The 14,002-nt window shown below is 37.2% G+C and overlaps 1 protein-coding gene across 1 annotated transcript in view; it reads right to left on the reverse strand.

Moving 5' to 3' along the window:
* Positions 1-2,205: 2,205 nt before the first annotated feature.
* SLC26A7 (solute carrier family 26 member 7) overlaps positions 2,206-14,002 on the reverse strand; it is a 70,725-nt gene continuing 58,928 nt past the window's right edge. The window contains exons 13-18 of the mRNA XM_010312461.2: positions 12,842-12,979; positions 11,017-11,065; positions 8,247-8,347; positions 6,318-6,372; positions 6,125-6,228; positions 2,206-4,003 (exon numbers count right to left, since the gene is read on the reverse strand). Of these exons, the coding sequence (XP_010310763.1) occupies positions 3,968-4,003; positions 6,125-6,228; positions 6,318-6,372; positions 8,247-8,347; positions 11,017-11,065; positions 12,842-12,979 (483 nt within the window). The 3' untranslated portion in view covers positions 2,206-3,967. The remainder of the gene's footprint in view (positions 4,004-6,124; positions 6,229-6,317; positions 6,373-8,246; positions 8,348-11,016; positions 11,066-12,841; positions 12,980-14,002) is intronic.

Consider the following 14,002-nt stretch of genomic DNA (forward strand, 5'->3'; position numbering starts at 1 on the left):
GAAAAATAGCTAAAAATTCCTAAACACATCAAGGAAATACATACTGTCTGAAGATACTGGGCCATCTCTTGAAAACAATCTTGTATTACTGTTTTCCTATGAAGGAAATGTGCAAAACTGAAGCATTGATTTTCATAACCTAGGTGATTCATACATTTTGAATACAGGAATGTAAAATCTGAGCATCTAAGTATACCTATAGGAATCAAAGTGATTTTTGGAATTGCTTACTATTCAGCGTAGTAAACTCTTTGGATTCATTAGATGAAACCTGTTAGTAAATGAGACGCTTCCCTGAGCCTCTGCTGCGGGGTGCGAAGTATCTCTCACACCTTTAGCCATCAATAGAAACGGAGAGAGCTCAGCACTTTGCAGGACTCAGCCCTTACTGGTAACACTGCACAAGCTTATGTATGCTAGCACAGTTAATAAAACTTTGCATTAGTCTGAAACCCCCCCTAGGGATGTTCAGGTAAATAAGGCTGGAAGGTGCAAAGGTGAATGTCTGCCTCAGGAGAGCACAATAACTAAACCCCTTACTCTCACTGGCTGTAATTCACCTCCCCGTGGATCGTGAGGCCAGGGCCTGCACCGCCGTAAGGAGACACAGACTTTGTGCGGTCTCTTTGCTACAGTGTGAGTTTGGCTCACTTTGCCCTTAATCAGAAAAATAGATATGTTGTATTCTAGTCTAGTCTATAATATTCAATTATTTTATAGTAATGGCAGTTGGACTAGATGATTGTTGTAGGTCCCTTTCATCTGAACAATGTTATTCTATGCTATTCTATTCTATTCAAGCTAATTGGGATGTTTTGGGTTAAGCTCCTATGTATTTACATAGTAATTCTTCCCAAGAGCCAGAGAGAAGCCAGTGGACAGTCTATACAAAGAAGCATTGAGGAAAGGGTTAAAATTGATAGCAAACTCCAAAACTTAATCTAGAAGGTTTAGGGTGTTGCCTTAAATCTTCACCAAAGAATTGAGCACCTGTTTGTCTAATGACGCTGCAAGTCAAGCAAACACACCACAACTAGAGATGTGCAGAGAGCAACTCAGGCAAGGTGCCAAGCAATTCCCAGCCCACCAGCAGAATAATCAGCGATCTCCTGGTGGTCAGTCACTGGTGTGTGAGATCTGACAGCATGTCATTCTGGTCACTTGAAGACAGACAACGTGCAATCACCAGTTTTAGGAAATGTCAATAGTTTGGAGGGATGGTGGTGGAGAAACAGAAACTGCATCAGTAGTGAAGTAATTTTCCCTCCTAGGCCAATGGCAAAAAAGAAATGACCCTCTGTCACCCACTAACCATGGTTCCGTAAAGCAGTGCCGGTCTGACAGCGCTTAAACTCAGTACAGGTGTTTTAGAAGCAATTGAAAGGGCAGCTATGTTCATGGATCCCTTGAACGTTCTGTTCTGCTGAGAAACAACTATCCTAAGTGGTGCCACTGGGCGGAAAGGGAATCTAATTAACAATGCATATTCTCAGAAATAGAGAGAAATTTAGGGTAATTCTATAAGGTAAAATACATCACAGGAATACTACAAGCATCTTAAAGCCCAGTGTTGGAAGGTTAGGATACTTAAAGTCATGATTAAATGTTTTAAGGGAAGAAATGTATTTCATCTCTGATTCTGCCCTGAGAGACAATCAAGCAGTAATCACAGTATTAAGACGTTTTGAATTTGAAGTCTTATACTGATGAAACAATTTTTAGATGAGACTGAAGGTCTTTGAGCTAATGGGAAATAAATGTCCATCTCAAAACAGCCATTTAGCTGTAGAAAAGTTATTCCTACTGACAGCAGTGGAAAGTGGAAACTTGCCATTTTGATTAGCACTAAAAAAATTGTTAATCTGATGTAGAGATGCAGAGGATTTCATCAAGGACTAACACTACAAAGAATTTTAAAAACATCTGTGTTGTTCCATTTACAAGATCAATCAGAACAAAACTTAAAATCTCCTAGTAGAAGCTATGTTTGCTAACGACCCTATTTTTAACCATTTCATTAATCAACTTATTTGTAAATTTTCAGAAAAAACATTTAGCCATCAAATAATAAATACTGAACTTAGTACAAAAGATACCATTTATTCATTTATTCAGTTTGCAGTAGAGATCTCCATTCAGCTGTGACGTACAATTGATACTTCTACAATTTAAGCACTTCTACAATTTATTTAATGTAAATAATTTCTAAAGTGTTAATAAATTACTGAAACTGTTAGAGGACTTTATTAATCAAATGTTACAGCCTGTTACTGAGTCCAGGGATGTAATCTGCAATCGACTATGGCATCTGAAATGAATGTGCTTGGGACAATGTACAGAACTTATTTCTCCTGTGTATAACTAGCTTCTCATAGTTACCGATCAACCCTTTATACAGTACGTATGGACGCAGTCTCAGCAGAACATGTACAAAAAACTTCTGGTCACCTGTGGGACAAAGTAGGGAATAACTCCAGAGCTCACCTATAACTGAAAGGGTAAAAAACTGCCTGGCTCTCTCCTGTTGTCTTCTAGTAGTGTGTAATCACCAAGACCAGAAGAAAAGCCTGTCGATGCCTTAACACCAGTATGCAGAGACATGAAAATCACTCTGTGAGCCACCTCATCTACTGCAGGCATCTGCTTTGGGCAGAGACAGCATGGGCAGTCCAGACAAACATATGTATGTAACTGCTGCTGAAAACAGGATGCTTAGCATTAGATTTTGCCTATATGCTGCAGCTGCACAAAGCACCCTTGTACTTCTCTCTGTAGTGCTAAGATGGCCATTATGGCTGTGCCATATTCATTTACCTTTCAGCTTCCATAGTTTTTTTAAGTTGGTAAAGAAAAATCCTACTCCTTATCCTTTCTTATTTTTTGATTGTTTTTTGCTCAACTCTTACATGTTACTGCTAGTGCTTATATATGGCAACAAAGACAAGAAGAAAAAGAATCATACATGTTGCCACATAACATGACACTGATATGATAGCATAATCTGATTGATGACAATATAAAATTACAAGCTAAATACTCAACCCATTAATTCCTCCACCTCATTTGTGTGCTCGCACACAGTACTGCACACCAGAATTGGGGCTGAAGTGTGGCACACACCTTATGTGTCTCTCCACTGTCATCACTCAGCTGCCATAGCTGAAGATTTTAAAACCAAACAAATCACAGCTCAAACTGGAAATGCAGACTACTCTATGCTGGAAACAAGAACAAGTTTTGGAAAAATATTACAAGTTTTTCCTCTTCGATCTGTGGCTTTGAAAATGTAGCAAACCATAATAATAATTCATGACAACTACTAGAGGAGGAGACAATCCAGTGCACTTACCAAACATACATCTGCCTTCTCTGAATATACAGTGCTCCCACTGACCTTGGAAGGCATTAAACAGCATACGAAACAACGTATGAAAAATGGAACACGATAGCTGTGATATGATGCTGTTATTGCAAATGGCTGTCTTGAACAGAAAAAAGAGTAAGTAAAGCCATTAGAAACAGTTTGCACTGGTATATGGCTTCCTGCATATACTGTATTAATTACAACACACTGCTTTTAAGAATTCATAACGTCTCGTTATTCCATGCACAAAACTACAGATGCATATTACAACCAATGTTACAATAGAAGATAGCTAAAAGAATATACCTCACTGGTAAACACAGTCAATACCTCATATCTGCGTCCTAATAATTTGTACATAAATGTATATAAAAATATTATATAAAACCACTATAGAACAATTGTATGAACATTCGCTGAGTGATGGCAGCTGAAAGATCTTTTTTCTGCATGGTAGATCTATCATTACTGAATGTAGTAAATATATATGGCATACAAAAGATCATCTATGAGATCCTCTGGAGAAAAAAGCTAAGGAAAAACCATGGTGTAGTTCATTCTGAATATGAGCAGATCAAAATAGTCATATTCAATGGGTTGACATCACACTTCACTCTGTTCACTGAACTTGTTGTAATTCTAAATTGGGAGAAACAGAAAAAAAGGTATTATAATGTTTTCCTAGAATGCCATGTAAAACTAGCAGATGAAGTAGTGCTAGTTTGAAAATGGCACCATTATAAAGACTATGAATCAAAAAGTTATTTATGATAAGGATGAACTGCATAAAGCAACAGATGAGTCTCTTATCAACTTATCAACATAAAAATTATAATTACATGACATTATCCTTGGAGAATATAGATAAGAGCACCTTTGCATTTCCAAACAGCAGCAGAGATGAAAAGGAACCATGAAGGCCTCTTGCCTCTATCTCTCTACCAGTGAAAGACTATTTCCTGCTGGGGGGGGGGGAAGCTGAAATATAAATTGGAATGAATCACTTTCCATGAATCTCCAACTCCTTCCTTTTGTTCTTTCCTATCCTATCCTATCCTATCCTATCCTATCCTATCCTATCCCATCCTACCCTATCCCATCCTATCCCATCCTGTCATTTTTCCTTCATTTCCTTCCTCAAAATTCCTGCTGACCTCATCATCTTAAAAAGGTGCAGGAAAAGTACACAGATAGACTGCGTTCGTTACAGTGTGGTGCTGCTATTGCTGTCACACTGCCTGTTTACTCCTGTCCATCTTCTCTTATCTTCAGGTGTTAAAGGCAAGAAACACATAAAAAACCCCAAGTCACATACTTTGAATACTCTGAGGAGGCATCGGCAGCATATATACACTGTTCATAATTACATTTCAAATTTGAGGCTGCATGCAAGCCTTTCAGGCTAATCCACTAAGCCACTATTCAGAGTTTTGATTTGCTTAGCAGCTCTGATAGAAACATGGGATCAGTTCCAAGAAAAGTGGGCTTCTGAGCTCTAACTCCCCCTTTCCACTCTGAACATTTGTCCTGGTCTTTCCATGTCTCATTTCCATAAAATGGGAATGCTAGTACATAACCATCTCACAAGAACGTTAGGAAGGTTAATGTCTGTAAAGAATGTAGACATTTTATAACACAACAATGATCCTAATTCATCTAATCAGACCCAGACAAAATATACAATAGTCATCCCCTTTATTTTTGCCCTGCAGTTAACATTCAGTATTTTCTTTTTTTTTTTTTTTTCAGGGCAACAAAATGAAAAATGTTGAAAAGCTCTGAAGAGAACACGTTTTTTGGTCAATCCACTAGACCATCTGTGCCAACTCACCTTATCTGGATAAATCAATAGAAAGTGATTTTGTCCATAGGCATCTCTAATTTAATTAGTAAAATGTAAAGTGAAAAAAAAACCCAACCCAAAACCATAGATCATGATGAGTTTAATGTCTCTTGGAGAAGGCTCTGAGCCAAGCTTTAGCCATGTTTGGAATCATAAATAAATCCATGGGAAAGCACACTACTTGTAATGCACGCTCAGTTACGCTGGGATTACAATGGAAAAGGCTCACACGGTTTATGAGGAAAGCCCAGGTTTGCAGCCTTTAACAAGGAATGCAAAAATTATTACTGGGCGAGTAAATACATCCTCAAGCAAATGCATGGTCAAGCCTCAACTTCTGAGTCAAACCTTCCTTCTCCCCCTAGCTCGCTCTTCCACCTCATGCAATTCCTCTCCCCTCTTTCCACCAGTGAGCCAACACAGCACACTACAGTGCACGATAGAGACAATTTATTAGCTAAAAAAAAAAATGTGCTGAGGATCCAGAAGCGTTTCAGCCAGAACAGTGCTGTGTGACGTACCTTTAAGCAACCCAGGCTGAGAACAGAGTGTAGTTTCAGTAATGTGTGAGTTAATTTGCCTCACCGAGAAGCTACGTTAGGTATTTCTAGATGTCATTGTGCTTTTCAGTGGAGAATGCACCCAAATTAATGAACCACAACGTAGTGCCTCTGGATCTAGCGGAGAGGACCAAGAAGTTGTTGCTAAAGGGGAGAAGGTGATGGGAAGAGAGTGCTAGCAGGAAAAACTTGATAAATGTAGTCCAAAGGCTGAGGACCGGTTGTAGAGAATAGACAGATAAAAGCTTTCTGAACAAAAGGTTCACTGCGTAACTCAGATTTCCCCAGACTTTAACAAATTGTTGTCAGCATCCACGAAACCCTCCAGACTTCATCTACCCCTGCTGTAAGTCTCACCCTGTGAATTTGAACGGCATCGATTGCCGAAGAAATAGATTCAAAGAAGACAGGATTTTCAGATTCAAGGTTTCCACCGTACTGCATTGCTTTTATCAAGGAAGCTGCAATAAAACAAACATATGAGCACTGATAAGGCAGTGAGGATATATAAACCATCATGTTAAAAATTTTGCTGTAAACTGATACTTGCCTTTGCAGTGTGCTAGCAACACATCGATGTGTCTGTTTTTACAGTCCGTGTAAATCTGTATGTGTGAAAACGTGAAATTAAAAAAAAAACCTGTTTGAAATGCCAACAGAGAACAAAATACTCGACAAGATCATATTCAAAGCAGGTGGAGAGCTTGAAGTGCTGCTGGTGAAGCCATACTGCCAGCAGCCACCAGAGCGAGCCCTTCTATAATGCAAACACCACAAACCCACACTAATTTCCTCCCCCCTCCTCAAAGTACCTGAGAATTAAGTCTGGATTTGATTAACAATTTTGCATTCTTTACTATATTGTTTAGGATTTGTTGGGGGGTTTTTTTTCAGTTGTCCTTTTTCAGCAAATTTCCCAATCTCCTCACCACACGCTTACCTACCAGCCCACAAAGGCATGAGTTGGACCTAGGAAACTTTGAGACTTCCAGCAGTCTACCAGAAAAGCACCATAACCATCATACTACATTCTGCAGTAAGTTGTTCTTTATTCTTTCTTTGAAAATGTTCAACTTCACAGAGACTAAATATTCAATAAGCTAGAAAGTAAAAAAAGGTTAAAATAATTCTAGAACCAGAGTAGGGTCTTTTTTCTGGAAGATGGGGAACATCCAAAGCAATCCCTGCTTCAAAAATTGTTTAAATAATCCATGTAAAGTGGAACAACTCTGAAAGATTAAATGAGATCCACATCAGAATATTTTATTTAAAAAAATAAACCAAAAGCCTGACTCAGTCTAAAAATCCCTCCAAGTCTAGCAGCAGTGATGATATTTTGGGAAGGAGTGTAACAATGAGGACACGTGGAGTGTGTTCCTCCTCTGGGTAACTCTGTTTTGGACCAGTCATTCACTCAGAGACTGCACTTCACAGCCCATGATGGACTTACCTCTAACAAATGTGTCAAACACTTACTTGATATATTTTGTAGTTCTGAGGTCTCTTAAGATCTTTTGGAAATCAGTTTCACAGTTATTTTTTTTAATTAATGCTTTATTGAATGTCCTTTATTTTGAGGGAAGACATAATACAGAGTAGCTCCCATTAACCTTATTTTTCCAGTTTTCTTTCTGACTATATCCCCACCTATATATGTAGTTTTAATTTAACATTTTTAAGGCAGCATTTATGTCACTGCTTAATCACTGCAGTAAATTGAGAAAATGGTTAGGCTAAGAAAAGGCCTGGGTAAGACCCAAGCTCAAATCTAGTCTTCCGTCTTACTCAGAAAAATTACATGAACCAAACATTGCATACCCACTTAAATTTGTACCCACTACACAACTATTAAACACCAGACCCAATGGAAACATAAGAAATAGCTTTTGAACATAATTTTTCATCCACTGCTCATTATGTGGTTACTGGTTTTTAGTCTACTGGGAGCTGCTTGGAGCTCCTGCAATGCCTGAGGAACCCAGGCTGCTGGGTGTGTAACCCACAGGAGAAAACATGGAGATCATTAAGACCTCTGGCTTAACAGAAAGTAAGGACATAAAGATAAAATCACAGAATTAAAAGCTGAAACTTTAAAGGGGTAAATCCACACACGGCTCCACTGCAACTGACATAACTGATATGACCAGGTCAAATATGACCTAAAATAGCTTTAAAATTTACAAAAAATCCAAACCAAACCAAACAAAAAAAAACCCACCAGAAAAACCCCCACCTTCAGAACCTAATTTCCATTACATACAGCTACTTACATTTGCACTGAATGTCACCCAAAATCTTTAGAATTATTTTTAATATAATTTTATATAGAAACATCATGCAGTTTTATACCAAATCTCTGTTCATCTTTTTCATGAGTGACATGTTTATCCACTGATACAGGTGAGGTGACTAGTAGCTGGCCCCAATAACTCGTATGTGTAATTATATTTCTATGTACAGAATCTGATGTCATGAATACCTGAAACAGCACTGAGACTCCAGTGTAATCAAAGAAATTCAGTCCACTGCAGTCTAATATCAAAACACGTCGTTCACTGTGACACGACTGCAATGACTCACCTACATAGTTGATAAATGAAAAGCTTTAATTAAAAGGGAGAATAGTCAAGAAGTGTGTATAAGAACAATTATAGTTCGACAAAATAAGCGCAAACTATCACAATAAAAATTGTACTGTTACAAACTGGGGTATTAGTCAAGCAAATGGCATGTTTCAGAAGTGCAAATGAAGGACCTCCAGAGCAATGGGATGAAGTGATGATGGGCAGAACATATTAATAGTGAGATGTTTTGAACAGGAATAGTCTCTCAAGACTTGAAGAATTGCTTTTTCAGATTTGAATTTCTAAATGAGTCAGGATAATATCTTGGTTTGTTTGGAAGAGTTTACCTGGGATAAACAGAGAATATAACTATCTTTTAAATTCTGATATGACATTCATTTCTGTAGTACCTAAATGCCTGCTTATGGCTTAACTAATATCCTCCTATAAGGAAGAAAAATATGTAAAGTGCAGTGTTTCATTTTCCTAAGGTTTTACTGTGCTGTTTTTTCTTTGGTTAATTTTGTACATACTATAATGTATTGATGCCAGAAAAAAAACAATGTTGGTAAGATTTGCAAAGGTCTTACACACATTCTTCAACCTCAGTCATCTTGTGCTTAAACTTAGCACGCTCTGTACTAAATGCACCCTGAACTAGCACATAGATAAATTATTCCTGGCTTTCATAAAGGGAAAACTAGAAAATAATGCACATCTTATTTACATTGCTCTGTGAACAAATGTTAGTTATCATAATGCACAAAACTCAAAAAAAAAAAGATGAAGGAAAGGAATTCTGAATGTAAAAACAGGTTAAGCTAAATGGTTTTGACAGAGCAGAGGAAAAGATTTTACACTCTTGAGGGGACTTAGAATTTCCTCGTGGTGTAGATTTATGATGGTGCTAATTCCTTTCTGACAGTAGTCTGAGAGCCAGAGCCTTTTGGAGTTGCACCTCCAGAGATTTACTGTCTTTGTACTGTCCAACATACATTAATAGATACACACCAAACAAAAATACAGAGTTTCAAAGGAAAACTTCTGCCTGACATTTCTGTGATGGAAACCAAGAAAGGTTTTATAAAATCTGCTAGGCTGCTCCTTGTAATCTTTTCTACGCAACTCCCCTGCCTCTGAAACAAAAGACCTTAGTCTTTCTCCCTATTACTTACTCACGCTACCTTCCCACCCCGCTGGCATTCTGCATTGCAGTAGAGGCTGCCTGGCTTCTGAATGGGGTTTAGGTACAGACCTTCTCCCTCTCTGAGACAGTGGGCAAGGGCAACAGCTGCTCTTTAATTTGGTGCTGAATCAGTATTCCCCAGAGGGAGAAAGGAAAGATTTCGACAAAGATGTACATCGCTGCGTCCTCTGGGACAACTGCCGTAAGCATTAAGGATTATGTCTTCCTGCTCCCCTCTTTCCTAAAAATTTAAGCCCCACGTTTTATTTTCCTTTTTATAGGGGTTTTTCCTTTCTTCTCTCTGGTTTTTATTTTAAAGCTCCCATGAAGAGTCACCATAGACTAGTTGGTACAAGGAACAACAGAACATTTAAGTCCTCAGAAAAGAGGTCTTGTGATGTCTGTCACTGCTGTAACATGAGAAATCAGTTCATCCAAAAGAAGACTGAAATATGTACTGCCAAGACCTTCCAAAAATTTCTTTATATTTAAAGTGCTCTACACTCCTTTAGTATTTTGCACAGTATAGCGCTGTTTAGCCTTCGGTAGCAGTTATAGCTTTGCTATGTGTTACAGCAAAGCACTGTCACCCCCACATAAACTAAACACTGTAGTATCATAAAAATGTCGTAAGTCTAGTTAATAAATGTAAACATTCAGACAACAACCCCCAAATCAGATTCTCTACTGTGGCCTTAATGCTTGTAAGTGTTTTAAATAAACACAATATTTTAATTCCATCCACAATGAAGTCATCTGTATAAAGCGTCCTCTGCAAAACGTTGCTGCAGCTCTCCCATGGAAACATAGGTGCTCTGGTTTGATTTAAGTGTTAGAAAATGTGGGAAGAGTGGAATTATCCAGCTTAATCCTTAATTTAAAGCAAACTCTTAGGTTTTTTTCCTTTATTCTGTACCATATTGATATACTGTACAATATTGGTGGCCATTGTGTCACTGATATAATTCGGTTGATGTTTTCTGAGATTTTCTCCTAAGTGGCTTTAAGGACCACAAAGATTTAGTATGGCTTTGTCTTTACGTATTCTGACTTTTGCATAGTAATATTCAAGTCCCACTGTGAATGCAAAAAACCAAGAGCACAGCTTAGCAAAACACCCTCTGAGGCCTCCATCTGAAGACCAGTCCAGGCAGTAACACTGGAAGCGGTTCTCCCCACTGTGTACCTGTCTCAGTATGCACACAGCGGTTCACGAGAACCACAGGGACTCCTGCGGAAAAGGTATTTTCATTGGTTCCCTGCTTTTGAAATATGAAAAAAGTCAGTCAATAACAGAATAAAAATAAGACCTGTTAGACCAAGGTTGACACAGCCTAACACTGTTTAGCATCCATGCTTCACTAAAAGTGTGATCTAACTGAAAACACTAGTTTCCAGACAACTTGAGTTCACCTACAAATAAATAATAAAAGGATGGAGCCATTTTGCACACTTATACCCATCTTGGTTTTAATATCATTTATAGATAATAAACTCACCATGACAACTTCCATTGGAGAATGAACAGAGCAATGTGTTCTGCTCACACTGAAATAAAAGCAGCAAACTATTAACATACCAAGGAAAACTAGTCCAATGCATGGTAACTAGAGAAAATCAATGCAATCAATAAGAATTTGGTTTCTCAATATCAAAGTTAACTCCTTCTCTCCAAAATCATGTTGTATGCAACAGCCTATCTGATCTATAATATTTGCTGAGTATGTCTCTCAGTATCCTTCTAAAGTTATATCAAACTGATATCTTGCTTTTCTTTTTAGATAACTCCATCTCTGTCATGTTTGGATCTGCTAGAAAGCATATTATGAACACAATGCTTTTGGGGAAGCAGGGGCTGGTGAAGAAGTGGCCAAAACATGGAAAAGATGTTCTTGAAAAGATAAATTCTAGTCATTGATTTTATAAGATTAACTTTTGATTCATTTTTTACTTGCTGCAATATCATCTGCTATATAAATATTTTAGTGACAACAGTTTTGACAAGTAAATTTATTAAAGAATTACATTTATCTGGAGAATTTTTTTAATAATGATTTCAATATGTATGTTAAGTTCTCAGTAGAAATATGAGTTAAAACCAGAAATACAGCACAGATACAAAATCCAAAGTGCAATTTTTTTCACTCCCATTATGTGCTATAGAAAGACATGTTTTAATGCATAGAAAAAAATTATGCATAGTATTGCAGGCAGCTGTACTGCCAAGTACCTTACAGAATAGACAAAGGATAAAATCTCCCTCCTAAGTAACTTACAAATTAACTTATTAAATTAACTTATTACACTTATTAAATTAAGTCATAAATTAGTTCCATGCAAATTCTAAGTAATTTCTCTCTGTTTGGGGGTTTGTTATCACAGCAATCCAAATCAGTTAGCCTAGCAGAACGAAGAAAAAGAAGCAGCACAATTTCTGAGCTGAATTTCTGGACAACGAGGAGAAGCCACCTACCAAAGTAGGTAACACAGCTCTTTGGCAAGACACTGCAGAGGTGGTAGATGATACACATTGCTGAACACTGTCTTAACAACCCATCTAAGAAATGGCTCTGATTTTCTCAGCCCAATTTGCCAAACTGGATGAAATTGCCTACAGTAAGCATTGTATGGTATTGGAATGTCTTCACTGTAATGATAGAAAAATAACAAGATTTTTTTTTTTCCCTTTTAAGGAGCTTTGTAGGAAATTACAGTAGTTATGTGCAGATAAACTAAAAAAATTCTATAATTATGGAGATTTTCTCCAAAATCAAGTTATACATAATTTGTATACTGTTTATTTTTCCAATGCAATCAATGCATAAAATGAAAAAGAAACTACCTTTGAGAAAAACTTCAGCCAGTTTGTACCTTCTGCCTAATTCTCCTGGAATTATTTATAGTTCGAAATGGAAATTAAGTATCTATGTCTCATGGACTCATCTCCAGCAAAAATAATCATATTTTATCCAAGTACATTTGTAGCTATTCAGTGTCTTTTTAAAATCACAACCTTGTATTAGCTGAGGTTATGTAAGTTCTGCCAGAAATTTTGAAGAGTTTTGGATCAGTGCTTTAATGTGTCTTGCAGGATCATATGCAGAAATAGTAGAGATATTCTTTTCAAGTAAGAACAAGAAAATAATCCATATTGAATCTGATTAAGAGAAGGATTAACTTTATTCTATTCTAAATTAACAATTTGCAGTATTATCTTTTTATATCTGTTTCAGTATCTGATTGTATTCTCTAAGAAACACAAGGAAAGCAATCATGATCTTCAACATTGTCACCATGATTACTGAAGCATATAGCACATCCTACCTTGTTTACATCTTCGCATGCCTGGCTGCTCATGCTATCCTTCTGGATTATCTTTATCAGGTCGGCGTGAAATTTCTTGGCATTCAGAAAGACTAATGGGTTGTTGACTGAAACTATCTTTACCTGTTTTAATGATTCCTGTGGAATGAAATAAACATAACGCTGAAAAGATTATCTCGGGTTTGGAGACTAAAAAGCAAACTAATTTCTTTAAAAATCTTGAAAATTCCTGTAAATCAGCCTAGAAGGAGCTTTGGGTCATGAGAATGATTTAACAAATAACTGTCTTGATCAGTCTTCACACACAACTGTAGTAAAAAAGGAAATATAAGCAACTTATAAGGAAAATTACCCTTAATTCAAGTTAGCATGAAAGAAAAATCATATTCATTACGATGCACAATATTAAGAATTATTATCTGTCAAATAATAGTAGCACTGTTTCTGTTGGTATAATCCCCAAACATAGGCAAGAAAAGGTTTGCAGACAGGAAATTTCTTTTATTAGACAAACACATGTATTGGAAAATGTATACAACCTTTTGAGGCATACACTGCAGGTGGTTTGGGGAACACTGAAAATGTTCATCTCAGTCATTTGAAGATGAACAGGGGTATTTCTCCATGGAAATACTAAGTGGATACAGACCAAGCTTGAGTGATACATTTAAAACTTTGCCAGCACATATGTACAAACGACAGAACAAATAATCCACATAAGAACCATCAGCTGCCCCCAATCCTGTCTCTGCACTTCCTTGAATAAGTTTCAATCAGTTCACCAGGTACCTTCAACAAAACTGTATAGCCCAAAATACGGACATTACACAGCAGAATGATTTCTGAAGGACATCAGATAAGGGTCAGAAACCCCTAGGTACCAGTGGGGAACATTTCCCACAAAACAAACACTATTTCTCTCATTCTCAAGGTGGACTTATAAAAGACTTTCAAAAACCAGTAGGAAAATTAATATTTACATATAAATATATTGGATATAAGCAATCACAATCTCAGTTGAAATACTACTTTTGTAGGTAGGTAGAATTAGTTAATTCCACTGAGGTCTCCATTTTCTGCAGGTTGTGAGCTATGTCTCTCTTTTTCGTAGGAAAATTAGGTCTGAGACAGACCAAATTCAATGTGGAGCACAGCTGCTTT

The sequence above is a fragment of the Balearica regulorum genome, chromosome 2, assembly GCF_011004875.1.
Source record: "Balearica regulorum gibbericeps isolate bBalReg1 chromosome 2, bBalReg1.pri, whole genome shotgun sequence".
NCBI lineage: Eukaryota > Metazoa > Chordata > Aves > Gruiformes > Gruidae > Balearica > Balearica regulorum.